The sequence below is a fragment of the Typopeltis vanoorti genome, chromosome 6 (genome assembly GCF_054136105.1).
Source record: "Typopeltis vanoorti isolate ZY-2024b chromosome 6, IOZ_Tvanoo_1.0, whole genome shotgun sequence".
In the NCBI taxonomy this organism is placed as follows: Eukaryota; Metazoa; Arthropoda; class Arachnida; order Uropygi; family Thelyphonidae; genus Typopeltis; species Typopeltis vanoorti.
In genome coordinates this window covers 5,940,794-5,959,874 of record NC_143554.1, presented here as the reverse complement: position 1 = coordinate 5,959,874, position 19,081 = coordinate 5,940,794, and the positions used below count along the sequence as shown (strand labels likewise).

The 19,081-nt window shown below is 37.0% G+C and overlaps 1 protein-coding gene across 4 annotated transcripts in view; it reads left to right on the top strand.

Moving 5' to 3' along the window:
• Positions 1–8,200: 8,200 nt before the first annotated feature.
• The window catches only part of LOC150105260 (uncharacterized), a 235,239-nt gene continuing 224,358 nt past the window's right edge, over positions 8,201–19,081 (top strand). For 3 of the 4 annotated variants that reach the window (XM_090394025.1, XM_090394026.1, XM_090394024.1), the window contains exons 1-2: positions 8,201–8,458; positions 14,849–14,948. In XM_090394025.1, coding sequence (XP_090250151.1) covers positions 14,891–14,948 — 58 coding nt within the window. In that variant the 5' untranslated portion in view covers positions 8,201–8,458; positions 14,849–14,890. The remainder of the gene's footprint in view (positions 8,459–14,848; positions 14,949–19,081) is intronic. The other variant, XM_090394027.1, reaches the window with a different exon arrangement.

Below are 19,081 nucleotides of genomic sequence, written 5' to 3'. Positions count from 1 at the left end.
TTAACCCTTCATAAACGTTGTGGGGGAGTCCTGAAGTGGAGATCTACCTGTATTTATATATGTATATATACGATTTTACTTGAAGGTAAGTGAGCTGCTGTCATACGGAATACGAAGACTTAATCATTTATTTGTTGTCTCCCGGAATTCTGTATTTCCACCTGAGACAGGCATATCATCCAGGGAACCTACGATTAACAGAAAAATATGTTCGTGGTTTGTAGCGGTGGTTACTGGTATATTTCGCGGGGATGCAAGTTAATTTCATTATGTTCTCATAGATGGCTTTAGGAAACATCTCATAGTATGTTTTCTAAAGATTGTTTAGTAATCTCTTTATTTTTTCCCCCCAGGGAATTAGGCAATGGGAGCTTGCATAGGTCAGTTGGTATAGACAAAGCCGTTTGGTTAGAGAGACCTGTATTCGAATCCCGATACGAAGGACCCTTTTTCACAGCATTTCAACTGAAGGTAAAAGATTTGCCGGCCTGGTTGGCTGAGTGGATAGCGTATCCGCTCTCCAGCTAAAAGGCTGTGGGTTCCAATCCCGCCATGGATATTTGTGATTGTCTCTGGAAATACCAGTGGTGGTGGTGGGCAGCGGTAGATGAGTTGGTGTAGTTGGGGTCAGTTGGTGATTGAATGGCAGAGACGGAGTTGTAGAAAAGGTGCCCTCACTCGATGAGTCCTTGGACTCCTGGAGGTGTCAAATAATAATAATAATAATCTGCTCTCACATGGCGGTGGGATGGTTTCTCTCACAGACACTCTAGTTTTTCATCATGCAAATTGCCCCAGTGAACACACACACACACACACACACACACACACACACACACACACACACACACACACACACACACACACACACACACACACACACACACATATTTCCACACATAAAATACTTACTCAGAGTCGGATGCAAGAGAAGGATGGCAATCGAGTTGTATCAAATTGTCTACAACTCCTGATTAGGGTACTTGACCTGTTTTGGATGGATGGAATTAAACAAAGCTGTATTAAACGTCAGTTAGGGATGATCAGAAATGACTGCCTAAAGATCATATGTATGAGGTGAATGACAACTAATCATTGAATTAAATAAACTGAACGTTCGTAGATAAAATTCAAGTACTGAAATCCTTATATAGTCCTACAACAGCAGGTTCAAACCCAACTAGTTTTCCAAACCACTAAACAGAACCGTCCATTGACCTTACAATCAAATTACACTCTTAGGATTACGAATACATGTCATCTAATTTGGATGTATAATTTTGTGCAAAGTCATTGGCTGCATTAACCCTTTAACGCTAGAAGCTCGTGCATCTAATACTGTCGCTCATGCACAGTAATAATTTAGATGATTTTTGCTATCTTTCTCATTACGAAACTTATTTTAGAAATAAATTATCTCAGAAACAATCATTAATTGCCTTATTTCTTGGCTAAACACGAAGTAACTTCTACTTTATGTTTAATCTTTAAGGGGCCATCCCTGGAAGTTACGAAAGGAAGTTGTGGGCAAGAGGGTGAGGAGTGGTTTCTTTGCGTGAAGGGCGGTTGAATAGTGGAATGAATTGCCTGATAGAGAGTGATGAGAGCTCGAATGGTCAATGAACTCAGGGAGGGATACGAGAGACTGTTTTCTGGGATGAGCCTCCCACGATGAGTCCTGTGACTCCATGGAGGCCTGAATCATAAAAATAGTAATTTGGTTTTGTATGATTGTTTCATGGAGAATCAAATACTGCAATATATGAAAATAAACATATTTACTGCTAGTTATGATATAACAATACATATTCAAAAAAAAATATATATATATATACTGTATATATATAACTAACTTCAACTCTGATCAGTATAATTGTATATGAACAAATATAAGAGTTTTAACTATAATGTCAAGAAGGTCACAGATAACTATATAATATTAGTTTTTTCTGTTAAAGCATTTCCTTATTAGTATGTTCATCATCATATCAGCAAGTGTTGTACAAAAGTTTGCATTTATTTGCAGTCAAGAATAAAATATAAACAGTATTAACTTGTAATTAACATACACAAAAAATGCTTCCATAGTACTATACCGCCTGAAGAAAAGCCATAATACGATTTAGTTGAGTCTAGAAGCCGACCAAGGAACTTTTTTCCGAGCCCTTCTTCGACCTATGTTAGTCGATCTCTGTTACCAGGAAGTTAAAAACTTATGTTTCCAGAAACTTGGAATTTTAATTTTGCAATCTCAAAAATTTCACTGTGAAACTCCACAAATGCAGAATATAATATGAATGTTAGGGTTTGGTTGGAAGCAATTGTCTGCCATATTCTACCTGGTGAAAAGGTTTGATTCATTGATAGCCTAGGTTTACTGTCCTTGTCTTTAAAAATGGAGACTACCCACCCTTCACAAAAAATGTGTGGTTAAAGGAATTCCATCCGCTTCCCTTAAGAAAAGAGGAGCTATTTATTTAATTATATCTATTTATTTAATATATATAATAGAGATTAAATATATGTATATATATTTATTTATTTGCCCTTTGTGGCAGCAGTATTTGATTCGTGTCATTTGGAAACTCCTTCCTCTCAGAATTCTTACCATCTAAAGAAAAGCCATCATACAATCTAGTTGAGTCAAGAAGCTGCTACAGAAACTTTTTTTCAGAGTAGGAACATTCTGGACGATGTCTATCGCCTGACAGACTTATAGCAATGGCAGTTGGCCCATAAAAAATCAGCTGATGCCTTTAATTCCCTTCTAGACAGTAGCAAAGCCTTTTAACCTTATCTAGCTTTTGGAGACGGAACTGATGAAGAGACTGGCAAACAAATACTGCCCTCTCTTGTGTCTAACCCTAATGGGATATGTTCTTGTCTGAAATAGTGTGGATTCTGTGAACACTCTGAAACTGGTCGAAGGAACTTGAACTTAAGTCTATCTTCTGGCGGCCTAGTGCAGCGGATGCAAGTGCCACTTCCGGCGAGCTATTGTCCATAAGGGTTGGCGAGAATACGCACGAGATGCTACAGTATTTCATCTAAAATAATAGGTCAGTGTAGCTTATTGGCCACTTACATGACTTTACTTCTACAAAATAAAGACATACAAATTTGATTCCACTTTCTGACTAAAGGAATTTATTTTCTACATTTTAAAGTGATTCACGAGTAATCAGTCTTTTCAGAACATGTAATTGAGGCTTGTTTTATAGAAGTAAAGTAATGTAAGTGGCCAATAAGCTTTCCTTACCTGCAGGATCAACAACTGAGGTTGTTAATCCTGCAGGTAAGGAAAGTCTGCTATAGAAGGTACCATTCCATACAAATAAATATTAGTTGGAACTATGAACCCCTCAAGGGCTCTCTTTATTGAGTATGGGAGTGGCAAAGCCGAGGTACCTGATGCAGCATCATGCCTTACTTCATGTCATGTATTATTATTATTATTATTATTATTCCTGATACCTCCAAGGAGTCCGAAGACTCATCGCGGGAGGACACCTCTACTACGAATCAACGCCATCTACCGCCCACCTCCAACACCACCACAACTAGTAATTTTTGTCTGTAAATTGCGTGTGTTCTGAAGGGCCGATTTGTATGTATGCGGGATGAAAAACCCGAGTTTCCGGGAGAAAAAACCCTGCTACCACCGTATGAGATCGGCTAACTCACCATCGCTTGAAATCGACCAGATAAAGATTCCTCCCGTCGCGACGAGAATCGAACTTAGGCCTATTCCAATCGAAGGGCGCAATGTACCGTCGTTCTTCCAATTGCGCTACGGAGGCGCTCTTATATCTATGGTATGGTATTATCTGTTGACTGGTTGCCTCCCATTCTTTCTTCTTTCTCCTTACCATTTCCCATTGCTATTCGAGTGCTAGAGATGAATCTTTATTATTTCTTTTCTTTTTATGCTGTGGGAGTCTGTCTTTGGTATTTGCTTCACCCAGAAGGCTAAGGTCCCCACACGACATGGGCAACATGCGATTAATTCGGGAAAAATCCTCCCAGATAGGTGAAAGGGCGTCTGCAAACCTGCAAATTTCTCCTTGCAATGACTTCATTCCAAATTGCTAATATGGTTGTTCCTCATAATAGATTTCATGCTGCATCGGTTGTTGCGAAGAAGAATAAGAGCCATATTGAGAGCTTAATCAGAGGGTCTTACAGTCTCGAGCCAAATTCAGCGATATTATGAACGAGGAATACAGAATGTATAGGACTAATCTATACATAGAGGAGAACTATACATAGGCACATGGAATGTACAGGATGAACAGTCAGTACTCTTGATATTGTGTGTAAAGAGTGGAGAGGTATAAAATTAACATTACGGGAATTACAGAGGCCAGATGGAACGGAGAAAGTCACTTCAAAAGACAGGATGGTAAGTGAGTTGTTTATTAGGGAGGTGACAGCATCATGGGGGTGGCATTGATATTGAAGACGGTTCAGGCAGGAGCCCTTTTCGGTTATAATACCGTTAATAATAGGATACTTTGTATTAAAATTAGGCTCATCCTACCAATGTGTCAATCGTGTTAGTTCATGCAGCCCACACATATAAGCCTGATGAACAGAGTGAGGAATTCTATGAAAACTTAGAGCTTTTTTTGAACTGCTTAACAAACATAATATACTTTGCATCATCTTAGATGACTTTAATGTAAAAATGGCAGAGTATGAGAGCTAGACCTGAGTTGGCATGTTTGGTCTGGATGGAATTACCACCAGTAGGGAACGACTTGAAATTTGTCCATGCTAACAGATTAGTTATTACCAATATCTGCTTCCAGAAACACCCACATCGAATCTAAACTTGGACATCTAATATTGATAGGCCAGATTGATTGCATCATGGCTTTCTGTCGGTGGAAAACAACCATGTGCATACTTGTCCTGGAGCAGGCTGTGGTACAGACCAGCAGTAGGAGCCAAAGTCAGACCAAGACTATTTAATGCAAATGAATATTAACTGGAAATTCCAGTTCATACTTGGAAACTTTCTAAGTCAGGCACATCCCAGTACTGGATGTCAGAGTAATTTCTATTGGGTTCAGAGAAGAAGCATCAACTCTGTTGGATGACCTTTTGGAAATTGATAAGGAGAATTCACCACAAATTCTTTTGGAAGGAGTATGGCTATAATACAGGATACAGCCAAGAAGTATTTTTGCCTAATAAGAAGACTAACAGACCCATGAATATCAGATTCAATTATAGGATTTAATTGAAAGAAGGAGGTTGGAGAAACAAAGAGACACAAGGAGTGAAGAACATAAGAGATCTCGTATATAGAGAAGTCAGGAGCCATCAGGCAGGACAAGGAAAATTTTATCCTAATAAACATGAAGATATTGAATTCCAGATGAGGAGGCACATTTAAAAAACGATGTTTCCTTTAGTTCATGACCCTGAGGAGCAAGCATATCTAAATGGAGAAAGTATTGAGGAAGTCAGCAAATTCGCATACCTGGGATACATTATTAATTAAAGAATTGTTGTTCAGAAGAAGATTTAGAATGGTTAAAACAACAGAAACTTATCCAAAATCTGAAAGGATTAATCTCTCTCTCCACAGGAACGACGTTGAGGATTCTGGATGTAGCTGTTTTTCTAACAGCAATTTATGGATTTGAGAATGATAGGAAAAGAATAAGAAAAGAAGTCTTATAGGAAAAGGATAGCTTTTTGTTATGTTTTTGAGATGTTATTATTATTATTATTATTATTATTATTATTATTACATGACACCTCCAGAGAGTCTAAAGACTCATCAAGGGAGGACACATACTAGTATAATGAAAAGCGTACCGACGGACAGGTGCTAAAAGGATCAGTAGAACTTTAAGGCTCTTCTAGGATATTAACAGAAGAAAGTTGAAATACTTTGGACACATTGAATGGATGGAATCAAAACAGTTATTATAGAAAGTAAAGTTCCTGGAAAAAGAGGAAGGGATAGACCTTCAATGAGACGGATGGATGGTGTGTCTGATGACTGATCTTCAGAGAACTGAAGACGCTAGAAAAGCATTCAAAAGGACTACATTTCGAGTACATGTCTGGTGTGTCACATCACTGAGCATTTCTGAAAATATGACCATAAGGCATCTGCTGATGTTCAATGAACAGATGGATGAATGAGTATAAACTGCGCCTTCTGTTTTCAGAGGGGTTCACAGGATTCAAATTAAATGAGAATGATAGGAAAAGAATAAGAAAAGAAGTCTTATAGGAAAAGGATAGCTTAACCGCTGAGGGACAGAAGGGGGACATCCGACTGTCTACTCCTTTTGGAGAATGAAAGGCTTTAAGATATTTATTTTTAACAGTCACCATAATAATCATAATGATAAAAGTCCATTTGTTCAAATTACTACTAAGAAATCGAAACTCATAGAAATAAATTAATTAAGCCGCTAATGACTTTTATTCCCGTTTAGGGAGTAGGCGAGCCCATGTTATCCTTATTTAATTTTTTGAGATTAAGGGTAGAAACTTAATATATAACTTCTTATTATTGTGCTATCTTCTATCGAAGGTCAGCGACCATCTTGGCGAACAAACCGCGCTCTTGTGCTAATCTGAGCAGTTGTGCACTGCTCTTTCCTGTCCACGTCTTGATGTTGTCAAACCATGATATTCTTTTTCTTCCTCTAGTTCTTTTGCCATCACTTCTTCCTACCAAAATAGTTTGTAGAAGTTGGTATTTGCTATTTCTCATGATGTGTCCAAGATATGATGTTTTTCGTTTCTTGATTATTTGTACAAGATGTTTAGCTTTGCCAATGGATTTTAAGACATCTTCATTGGTTATTTTTTCTGTCCATGATATCTTTTGCATTCTTCTGTATAGCCACATCTCAAAGGCTTCGATTTTCTTGATGGTTGTCGCCTTCAATATCCATGTTTCAACTCCATAGAGCAGAATAGACCACACGTAGCATTTCAGCATTCGGCATCTGACTTCCATGTTTAGGTCGTTATTGCAGAATAGTGTTCTTATTTTCATGAAGGACTGCCGTGCAACTTCAATCCTTGTCTTTATATCTATTTCTGGATCCCACCGTTCATTAAGCCAGCAACCAAGATATTTATATCTTGACACTTGATCAATATTTTTCCCATTGAGTGTCAGTTTCATTGATGAGGCTGGATGTTTGCTGATGATCATGTATTTTGTCTTGTTGATGTTTATATTTATTCCCATTCTTTGGCTTTCTATGTATACTCTGTCAACGAGTTTTTGGAGATCCATAATGTTATCTGCAATTAGCACGGTGTCATCTGCATATCGTAGGTTGTTAATAATCTTTCCATTTATTGTGATTCCCTCTGGACATTCTTCCAATGCTTTTTTAAAGATTACCTCTGCATATATGTTGAACAGGAGTGGTGAGAGCACACATCCATGTCTCACTCCTCTTTTGATGTTAATATCACTGGTGGTAATGTTGTCTAATTGAACGGTAGCTGACTGATTCCAATACAGATTTGTTATTAGTCTTATGTCTTGTTCGTCTAGCCTTATTTGTTGAAGGATTTCTATTAAGTTGGTGTGTCTGACTTTGTTGAATGCTTTTTCAAAATCTATGAAACACATAAAGACAGATTTCTGTTTTTCTATGCATTTTTGTATCAATATTTGGGTACAGAAAATGGCCTCTATAGTACCAAAACCATTCCGAAAGCCGAATTGTGTTTCACTTAGAGTTTCTTCACTTTTTCTATAAATGCGATTCTGAATTACTTTCAAAAATATTTTTAATGTTTGGCTCATTAGACTAATAAGTCTGAAGTCACCACAGGAATTCGCTTTGGGTTTCTTTGGGAGAGTGATAAATGTAGATTTGAGCCAATCTGATGGAAATTCATCACTTTCATATATTTTATTAAATAGTTTTTCAAGAAGTTTGATGTTATCTTCTATTAATTTTAAAAATTCTGTTTGCACACCATCTGGTCCACTGGCTTTTCCTGTTTTACTTGTTCGTATAGCATTCTCTATTTCGCATTTCATGATTGCTGGTCCTTGAATGTTATCTTTTATATTTATAGGCTTCTGTCTAGTATCATTGACAACAACAACAAAAATACTTGGGCTGGTTCATTCGTTTACTTTTGATAATTTCATTGTTTTAGAAACAACTTTTGGCAGTCGTTTCAAATTGCAGTCGATAAAATTTGGTGTGGAAGAGATACTGTTTTTTTTTTTTTTATAATTTATGAGCAAAGATGGTATCTTAATATCTTGCAAATTTGTACGATGTTATCTGGATATTTTGATTTGCGAGAGTTTTCTTTACGATATGAATATCTTTGAAAAGTGATAATTGAAACTGGGTCTTATTATTGTAAGGCATATTATTGAAAGACCATAGAAAAAAAGTTTAAGCCATGATTACCTTAAATAACAATGTACAGATGCCAAAATTAGGATGTAAGTTCCCTTAATGAAAAGTTGAAACTATATATGCTACATTTCTTTTTCTGCTGTTAATTACTGATATGCTATCAGTTAATTAAAAAAAATCAATACAGTGACGAAATTCGGCAAAACGATATTGATAAATTGTCAATTATCAGTTTATTTATTATTTATCCGAGAGTACGCACTTTTCTTTAAAAGCTAGGGATATTGCAGATCCAGTGATACTGGATAGTACATTTTATCCAAGTTCCAACCCATTTGTTATATATATATATATATATATATATACACACACACACACACACACACACTGTATAGTGTAACTAATCAACTGATACTGGATACACACAACACACACTATAAATATCCAGCTGATACTGGATATATAAGATTGATGTAGGGAAAATATTTCAGCAGTGGGATAGTGGTGGAAGAACAAGAGGTCATCCCTGGAAATTAAGTAAGAGTGTGGTTAACAAGGGTGTGAGGATTAGATTTTTCACTTGGAGAGTGGGGAATGAATGGAATGCTTTGTCTGATTCACTTGTGAGTGCTTCATCTGTAAATGAGTTGAAGAAGAGGCAGTGGTGTAGCTAGAGCTTTTGCCACCTGGGACAGTCCCTGAGTTTTCCACCCTTCTCAATACACACCAAAAATACTATAAAAAGGCAAAACGATGTACAGGGAAATAAATTAAAACAAACACTATGTTTATTTTTGAAGCAAAACTTTAATTTCAACATTCTAAAATGTCATTTTCTTGCTTTTCTGTTAGCAAAATCGTTGATGACATTGGCGAAGTCTATTTCATAGTGATGTAGGTAATTCTTAATCAATTTTATTTAGAAAAACTCCTCTCACAACTACCAACACTTACAGCAGTTGTGAGGAAAATTCACAGTAGTATTACACTATTTGGAACTGAGTTCTTGAGACTATTTTAGAATTAACTGCAAAAATTCAAAGCGCTGCCCCCTTTGTCCCCCCCCAGCTACACCACTGAGAAGAGGTATGATAGATATTGTGTGGCGATGAGTCTTTGACTCCATGAAGATACCCATATAATAATAATAATATATACTCACACACATACATACACAGTATATACCATAAATATCCAGCTGATACTGTATAGCACAAGCTACTGTAGACAAGATTGGAAAGAAGCCAATGAACACTGTTAGTGTGAAGAACAAACAGCCATTGCACACACACCTTAATATGATGTAGGACATGTTTTTTCACAGTGATGATTGTAGCAGCCCTATGGGGCATTCTTTTTACAAGCGTATGATAGCAATCAATGAGAATTTTGGAGTATTCTTCCTGTAGACATGTATTGAGCTCCTGGATTGTTGTGGGACAGACCTTCCTTGACCTCACCCAACACATCCCACAGATATTCAATAGGTTTGAGATCAGGGCTCAACACTTGAATGAATGTCATCACACTTGACTGGCCTCCAGTCAAGTGTGGTGATGTTCATGTCTACACATCATGCAATTAAATCAGCAGCCTTATGACAAAGTGAAAGGGACAGTAGTTAGTTCCATACAAATGCCACAAAGTAGGAAGCATTGCAATGTCCAGAATGTTCAGATACCTCTTCGAGTTCAGTGTTTGGGGTACCACAAACAGAGGGCAAGGCTAAACCAGGAAAAACAGGACAATACCATACCATCACACTGCAGCTTCAAATTTCATAGTTATGTACTCTGGTAAGAGTGCGTAACCCAAAATATCTCCTACACCCATACCTGTCTATCTGCTTGGCAGAGGGTGTAGAGTGATTCATCGCTTTATAACACTGCTTTTCCAGCTTCCCTGTCCCTCTGTACACACTCTTTCCATATTGCATGTTGGTGTGCAGTTTTGTGCAGATACATGTTCCAATCAATGCCTGGAACTTTGCATTCAATATGTCAGCTGATATTTTTTACATTCAGTGAGTGTGGTGGGGTGTCCACTGTGGGTAGCATTTGTAGTTGACTTTCTGTACTTCCATTTCAGTATTGGGGTGTCCATTGACTTCTTTCCAAGTAGTATATATAAATAGAGCATATGGAAATATGTGTATGTATATATGTACACATACACACACACACACAGTTAGCTTTGCATTAAGAACACCCACCTAATAACATGTTAGTCCACCTCTCTGTGCATTCACGGCTTGCAGATGCCTAGGAAGAAATTCCACAAGATGTTGAACATTCTCTATGCATTACTCGGCCCATGTCCACTGCAGCAACTCCATCAGTTTACGCTCATTCCGTGGAGTAGGATCAGCAGTTCTAACACCCTGTTCTAGCATATCCATACGTTCAATTGGGTTACAGTTGCGGGAAGAATTTTGGCGATAAGTCAATGTGGTGAATTCATTGTCATGTTACTCCAACCACATGATGTGATGAGGCTGATTACAAGGTGCATTGTCCTATTGAAAGATAGCACTGTGGTCAGGTAGACCTCCTTCAGATATGAATGGAGATGGTTGGCTAACAGGTCCTTGTAGCATTCACCAGTTCAGTGTTTGTGGGATGATAACCGGTGAATATAGGGCGTGCCAGGAAATTCTACCCATAACAACACCTCCACTGGCCTGCTGAATCCTATCTCTGCAATCATGGGATAGGGCTTCATGCTGTTTATGCCAAATGTGAAACTCTGCCATCAGCATGGCACAGCAGGAAACTGGACTCATAACTCCAGCTGACCTTCTTCCATCTGTCAAGGGTCCATTGCTGATGTTCCTTGGCCTATGTGAGACATTGTTTGCGATGCCTGGCCTTCATCATGGGTACCCTTGTTGGTCTCCGGCTGTAGAACCCCAGGTAAAGCGAGGTATGGTGTATGGTCCACGCAGAAATGGGTTGAACTGCCCAGCTATTGTACTGCTGTGTGACTTGCATGTCATTGCTGAGATACCAATTGTGACACGTGACACTTACTTCTAGGATCAACCATGTATGTCTGACCAATATGAACCCTTCTGCTGGATGTCTGTTCATGATGGTTAAACCAGTCCTAGTACAGTCTTGATGCAGTAGTATGGAAGAAACCAACGTGCGGGTGTTTCTGAAATGCTGTATTTACTCGACTATAACTCGCCCTTGAGTATAACTTACACCCCTGCTTTTACTTTATGAAAAAAAGCTTTTTCTTAATGTTTTAAACTCTTAAAGTTTAAAACGTTAAGAAAAAAAGATAGCGAATGTTGTTATGGTAGTTTCAGATATTTTGGAATTCAGTTGAACAGATTCAGCATTGCATCTTAACAATTGTCGGCTTGCCTTTGTTGTTGAGTTGCATGATCATTTGTTAATACTGCACCAATCATATGCATGAAGATGGAAGTGTGGGAGTGAGGGAGAAGAGGAAATGTGGGAATGAGGGCATCGACTTCTTCTTGATCATGGATTGCATGGAGGTGGATTAAGATTAAGAGACTATCATTAGAACTGTTGTGCATCTGGATTTTGAGAGCTTGGGACATGATTTCACCAGAAATAATTAATTTAATTACAGAAGCATTGTTGCTAAAAGATTCAAATATATCGATTATATCACGTGATAAAGGTGAACTGCTGATCGCGTAAATAACGTTGATAATTAAAATTTAAATGCATTCATTTTATAAATAATGTGAGCAATTATAAATTATAATGAATATGCAGATTTAATTATAAATGTCAATTTAATTTCTTCCTGAAAAACTTTAGTTTCCGAAAATCCTTGCATATATAATATCTCGCATCATGATTTTTTAACTTTAATTTTTGAGAAAAAAGTGTGAGTTACGAGCATATTCAAGTAGTAAATACAGTACTTGCACCTGCTCTCTGGGTCCCAACTTTCTGCCCATGGTCAAATGGCTTATATTACCATGATTCCCCATTACTGGCAAACACTTACTGATTACATACAGAGGATAGGTGTGCCCATTTATAGTAGCCACATGTGAGGGCGTTATCACACCAAATCCGGAGGGTGGATGTTCCTAATGCCAAGCCAACTCTGTGTGTGTGAGAAAGAGAAAGAGAGAGAATATAGCTGTATATCCAGCCAATACTGAATAGCACATTCTTTCAATTTGTATATATGCATCCTAACAGCTCACCTCTGTCCTCCAGTGCTTTATTATTCTTCATGACATTTGTTTGTGTTAAGTAAAGCAGAGTAAATATACCTATTTTAAAATGAAGTAAATGACAACAGATATATTTGGCATTAGACTTTGAGCCTCCTTTTCAAAGAGTTGCTTGGATGTTCACCAAAAGGAAATGTGTATGAGAGCAGCTGTGGAAATGGTTTCTCAAGTTCCATGTAATTTCAGTGTTAACTTGCTTCTGTTAGAAACCAGTTATTACTTATGTTGGTCTTTTTGCCTCCATATTAGAATAATTTATATCACATGTTGGCAAAGCCTCTGCAGCATCTAGTAATATACAGTGATACCTCGGCTAACGAATTTTTTGGCTAACGAAGATTTTTTCGCTGTTTTTCGGACTCGGCTAACGAATGTTTTAGTGGATGTGCGTGCTAACATGAACGGTCGGGCTATTCCAGGAGCTTATCTTTTCCATCTGTATGTGTGTGACAAAGAAATGAGCTGACCAGATCACATAGGGGAGACAGCGAGAAGTGAGACGCCTCATACCAGTGTCAGTACGGTGCACGCTCCATGAGGTTATGAATGCGAGAGGTAAATGTGATAGCAGTTATTCTTTACTTGACTAAATTCTACTATAGGGGATTAATTTATAATTAGTAAATTCTATTCTTATCTAATTAAATAAATAATATGCTATATGTCATATTTCTTTTATATTTTTCAGAAAAAAATTTTAAAAGTGAAAAAAATTTTCTTGACAATGGGTCCAAAAAAAGTCAGCGACAAACCCAAGGGAAGCAGAAAGTTGCTCACAATTGAGCAAAAGAAAGAAATAATTTCAGCTTATGAAAGAGGAGGAGTACAGCAATAAAAAGGGAAGAATGCCAACAGGTGACATTAAAAAAATGCTGCACTATTGGAAAGAGTTTCAGTCTTTGGCTACAAAGTGGCATCCCAACAAAGCTGAAATGAACAGACAGACTTTGTGCCTTGGTTGAAGACAAATGTCTGAATCACTTTAAAAACATTCTGAAAAAAAAGAGAAGTTCAATCAACTTTGGACAGATGTTTGGCTTTTCCTTTAGCAAAGAGACAGAGACTAGCTAGCTACTAAGGAAGAGGGGGACTTACCTTGAATAAACTTTGAAAATTTGGAAGAAGAATAGTAAAAACATTGTGTACATATTTTCAGTTTAATAAAGTGTATATACTAGTGTAAAGATTGTCAGTTTTTCATTCTACTTTCCATTCTCCTTCATCTAATTGGGTAGCTGTTCATTTCAGCCTTTGGTGAGTTTTTGCCCTTTTATAGTGTGCTTTTTTACTATTTTATAAAACTTATCTTTAAATAGTAGGCAGCATCCAGAACGAATTAAATGATTTTCTATAGAAACATACGGAAATCACGTTTCGGCTAATGTATGTGATTCTGGAATGAAATATCTTCGTTAGCCGAGGTATCACTGTAGTGATGTTCTTTGGTTTCAATGATCTGCATTAGAATCTTGTTTAAGAATGCAAAGAACCCTTATAAGGGTTTTTCAATAGAAAAAGAAATACCAGTAATCTCATATGGAGATTACTGGGTATTTCTTCATGCAAACCATCAGACAAATATATCTGATTAACAGATATAATATACCAGTCTTACAGCTTAATCTTCTTTGTGTTTTACAACATATTCAGTAATATGGCTCTCATTAGAAACATAAACATCAGTGTTGGTACCAGAACGAATTCACTTGTATATTAGAATAATATGTTACATATAAAAATTTAAAAGATGCATGCGTGTGTGTGTGTGTGTGTGTGTGTAATAAAGCTATTTTAATATTAATCTTGGAGAACAAAGGATGCACAGCATTTTGTTTATTAATATCGCGTGTACTGTATAGTGTATTGTGGTGAGAAAGTGAGAGCATGTATGTGTGTATACACACACACATCAGCTCATTCTGTGTTTTCTCTAAATTCAAAATTATAATAGGCAAATTATTAAACCATCAGTTTGTTAATATGTAAGGGTGGCCCGAAGACACCCAACAGTTAACACTAAATCTATTTTGAAAATTACATGAAATTTATCAAACAAAAAATATATTGAACAAAAACTTGCAATTAAAATTCCACTTGAAATTGATTACCTTACAGAAGATTCTTGTACCTCAACATATTTTTCCATTTTCTATTACTGATAGCATATTCTCTAACACAATTATTTGTTTGCATTGATTTTATCAAATTAAGATAGGATTCTTCTTATTTCTAAAACTGTCTACTTCAGCATTCCCTAGACACAGAAATCCATGCAGATCAATGGGTAAGAATGAATTGCCCCAAGATTGTGCCCTGTCAACCATTTCAATCTCCTAGTAAAGCTTCAAGTAAGTTACATACTTTGGCAACATTGTTCTATTCTATAAATTAAAAATACCAAGAAATTATATACTTGGTTTAATCCTTTATCCAAGTGTAAGCAAACAAAGTCTGCGCCTGAAGTATTTTCAGAACTGGGGCAACTTTTGGTAAAGGTAGTATGACTTCACATCACTTGCCTTAGTATCCCATATTGCAAAGCACATCTCCTTGCAGACATGTATAATGCTATGCATTATGGGAAGGGTCACTACCCATACCAGTTTTGATCTTTATTGAGGTCTCTTCAGTGGGAGCCAGACCCAGCAGTGATTGTTCTATTCTATGGTACTGAAGGGTGAAAGCTACACAGCTGAGAGGAGACCTCCATGTAGCCTTTTAAGGAATTCAGAGAACCAACTGGAGCTTCTGATCTAATGTCTAATTCTCACCTTTTCATGATGCACCTTTTTTAGGTATCTACCTGGATGCTGAATGAACAAGGATGGGCTGGCAATTTGGAATTTAGTAGACAAAATTTTATTCTTATTGGCTTAAACCAAAATGTAAAATGATGATACAGCATGACAGAATTTCATGCCAGCTGGAGCATCACCTGGTTAAAACAAGGACCCCATTCTTTTGACAAAGAACCAGGGTGAACAGTGAAAAGTCAGCTACTGGAACAAATCCCAACTCATCATCAACAGAGTTTAATATTGGTAATATCAACATAAGAAACATCAATGAAAAAGAAATGGAGCTAGCAGAAGAATTAGATAAGTACCAGATCAACATAATAGGCATGACTGAAACAAAGAAGACAGAAATAGTTGAGATCCTTCTAAGTGACAAATACAAATTGTGTATTTTGGCAATAACAATCAGGGAAAAGAGGGAGTAGTCATAGTAATCAACACTAAATGATGAGTCTGTAAACAATGAGTCTGTTGACTTCATGGAGGGTGTAATAATAAATATGAGGATAATCTTCTTGAATGGCAGACAATATCAAGTGGAGTGATGTGGGCAAATATCAGAATGGGAAACTGGACAATGAGACTTATTTGTACTTATGGTCTCACAGAAGGTTCTACCAAGGAAGAAATGGCAGCTGACACAATGAAAAAGGAAAAGTTCTTTTTTGGAGATCTAAATAGCAGAGTAGGAAATGATTACCAGACATATAGAAATGTTTTGGGAAAATTTGGAGAAAAGAGCAAAGCTAATAATAATGGCAAATACCTGTTGGATTTCTGTTCAGGACATAGACTAGTTATTACTAACACCACATTTCAACATAAATATGTACACAAATTCACATGGAGAGAAGATGCAAGAAATAAGAAAAGTCTCATTGACTATGTTATAGTTGATAGCAATTATTAATTATTCCTGACACCTCCAAGGAGTCCGAAGACTCATCGCGGGAGGACACCTACAACTGTCTCAACCACTACACCGAACCACTACTACGAATCATCTCCATCAACGCCATCTACCCCCCACCTCCACCACTACTACAACTTAGTATGTTTTGTCTGTAAATTGCGTGTGTTCCGAAGGGCCGATTTGTCTGTATGCGGGATGAAAAACCCGAGTTTCCGGGAGAAAAAACCCTGCTACCTCCATATGAGATCAATGTTTTCCCATTATTTGAGGAGACATGAGTATACAAAGAATTTGAAATAGGAAGTAATCACTATTTAGTCTTGAGCAGGATAAAATTAAATTTCAGATTGAAAAGAATAACATGTAACAGAGTTTTAAAGCGAATAAAAGTTGAGCAGCTCTCAGATGTGAACTGTAGACTAAAATACACAAAGATTATTGAAGAAAAAATGAAAGAGTTTGAGAAGAGGAACCATACCTTGCAGATTCAGTGGCAAGCCCTGAACAAACCCTGATTGATTCAGCCAGAAAGGCATGTGGTAAGGTTGTCTGCAAGGATAGAAAAATCAGAACTCCATGCTAGACACAGGAAGTTAAAGAGGCAGTGAAGGAAAAGAAGAAAGCATATCAAAAGTTCCTGGCAAATAAGTCAGCTTGTGCTTTTAGAAAATACAGAGAGAAATGCAAGAAAGCTAAACACTGTAAAACTAGCTAAACAAAAGTCATGGGAAGACTTTGGCAAGAACATAGAAAATAAATATCAAGAAGGTGGCAAAATATTCTGGAGGTTGTTGAAGAAGCTTAGAAATGGAGGAAAGAGTACTCTAAAAGGAATTAGAGATGAAAAAGGTGACATGAAAATGGAAGAGAAAGATATCCTTGAAGTATGAAATAATTACTTCGAGAAATTGCTAAATGAAATAAGCAGTGATAGCACAGTGGTCAAAAACACTCAACAGGCATACAGTCAGGAATAGATATCCATACTTGAAGTAGAAAAAGCCATCAAAGGCTTAAAATGTGGAAAGGCAACAGGAGTAGATGATATTTGACCAGAAATGTGAAGTATGGTGGTATAAAAGTGTTGCAGTGGTTGCACTGCATAGTTCAGGAAGCCTGGACAGAGGGACGAATTCCCGATGATTGGAGTAGAGCTCTAATAGTACCCATATATAAAAAGGGCAATAAAACTGAATTTGAGAATTACAGAGGTATTTCCCTACTGAGTGTTCCTGGCAAGATCTATGCAAGTATACTTGGGAAACGGTTGAGAAGAATTGTGGAAGAAAAGCTTGGTGAAGAACAAGCTGGATTCAAGCCAAATAGAGGCTATCAGGATCAGATCTTCACTTTACGACAAATAGTTGAGAAAGCATGGGAATATAACAGAGATCTGTATTTTAGTTTTGTCGATTTGGAAAAGGCACATATCAAGGTGCCAAGGGAGAAGCTATTCAATACGCGACAGTTATATGGTGTCAGTGGGGGCATTATATCAAGCAATACTTAGTCTTTATTTGAGTTATAAGTCAGCAGTTAGAATTGAAGGAAGTACAGGAAGATGGTTTTAATGTTAACTCTGGTGTCAGACAAGTATGTAAATTATCCCCTCTGTTATTCATTATCTATATGGATCACATTATGAAGGAAAGTGGTATTAAACATGATATCAAAATTGGAGATGTTAATTCAGCTCTTTGCTTTATGTAGCCGACATTATACTTATCAATAAATCCGCTACGAGTCTGCAAGATTCCTTGACTAAATTGAATAACTGTTGTAATAGATATGGTATGAAGGTCAGCAATAAAAAGACAAAGACAATGAAAATAGGCAGAATCATTGAAAATGTCAGCTGCGTTGTGAATGGAAATCCTGTGGAACAAGTAAAACATTTCAGCTACTTCTGCACGATTTTTAGTGAAGATGGTAAATTAAATATGGAAATAGACACCAGAATCAATAAAGCTGGTTTAGTAAGAAGTCAATTGAATAAATTCATATGGAATAAGAGAGAAATTAGTCAGAACACTAAATTAGCTGTATACAAGACAGTGTTCAAACCAATTTTAACTTATGGATCTGAGAGCTGGGTCAGAAGTAAAACACTTGACCAAAGACTAGAGACCACAGATATGAGAGTTCTGAGAAAAATTAGAGGCATAAACAGATGGCATCAATGGCAATATCATATTAAAAACGAGAATATTAGGAAAGAACTTGATATTGTCTGCATCCAGGAATGTGTTAGCAGAGCTAATCTCAGGTGGTATGGTCACTTAAGCAGAATAGGCGAGGAAAGATTAGCAAAACAAGTGTTCTCTGTCAGGTTGGCAGGAAAATGACCCAGAGGAACACCAAGATATAGGTGGATTGATACGATACAATGTGCCTTAGACGATAGAAATATAAGATCTGATAATATTGGAGTCTTGACAAGTAACAGACTGATCTGGAGGAAAATTGTAGATAGGAAGTTAGTAATGATGTAAATTTTTCATGTAGTACTATCATATCCTGTACACCCCTTGAGATTACATGGCAGGAATTTGATGATGATGATGACAAATAGTCGAGAAATCTTAGGAATAAACAAGGATCCTGAAAAGGCATATATAACAAAGTGTCAAGAGGGAAACTCTTCAAAACACTACTGTTATATTGTGTAAATGGGACAATATGTCAATTCAGTACATAGTCTCTATTTAAGCTGTAAGTCAGCAGTTAGACTTGAAGGAGGTACAGGAAGATGGTTTGAAGTAAAATCAGG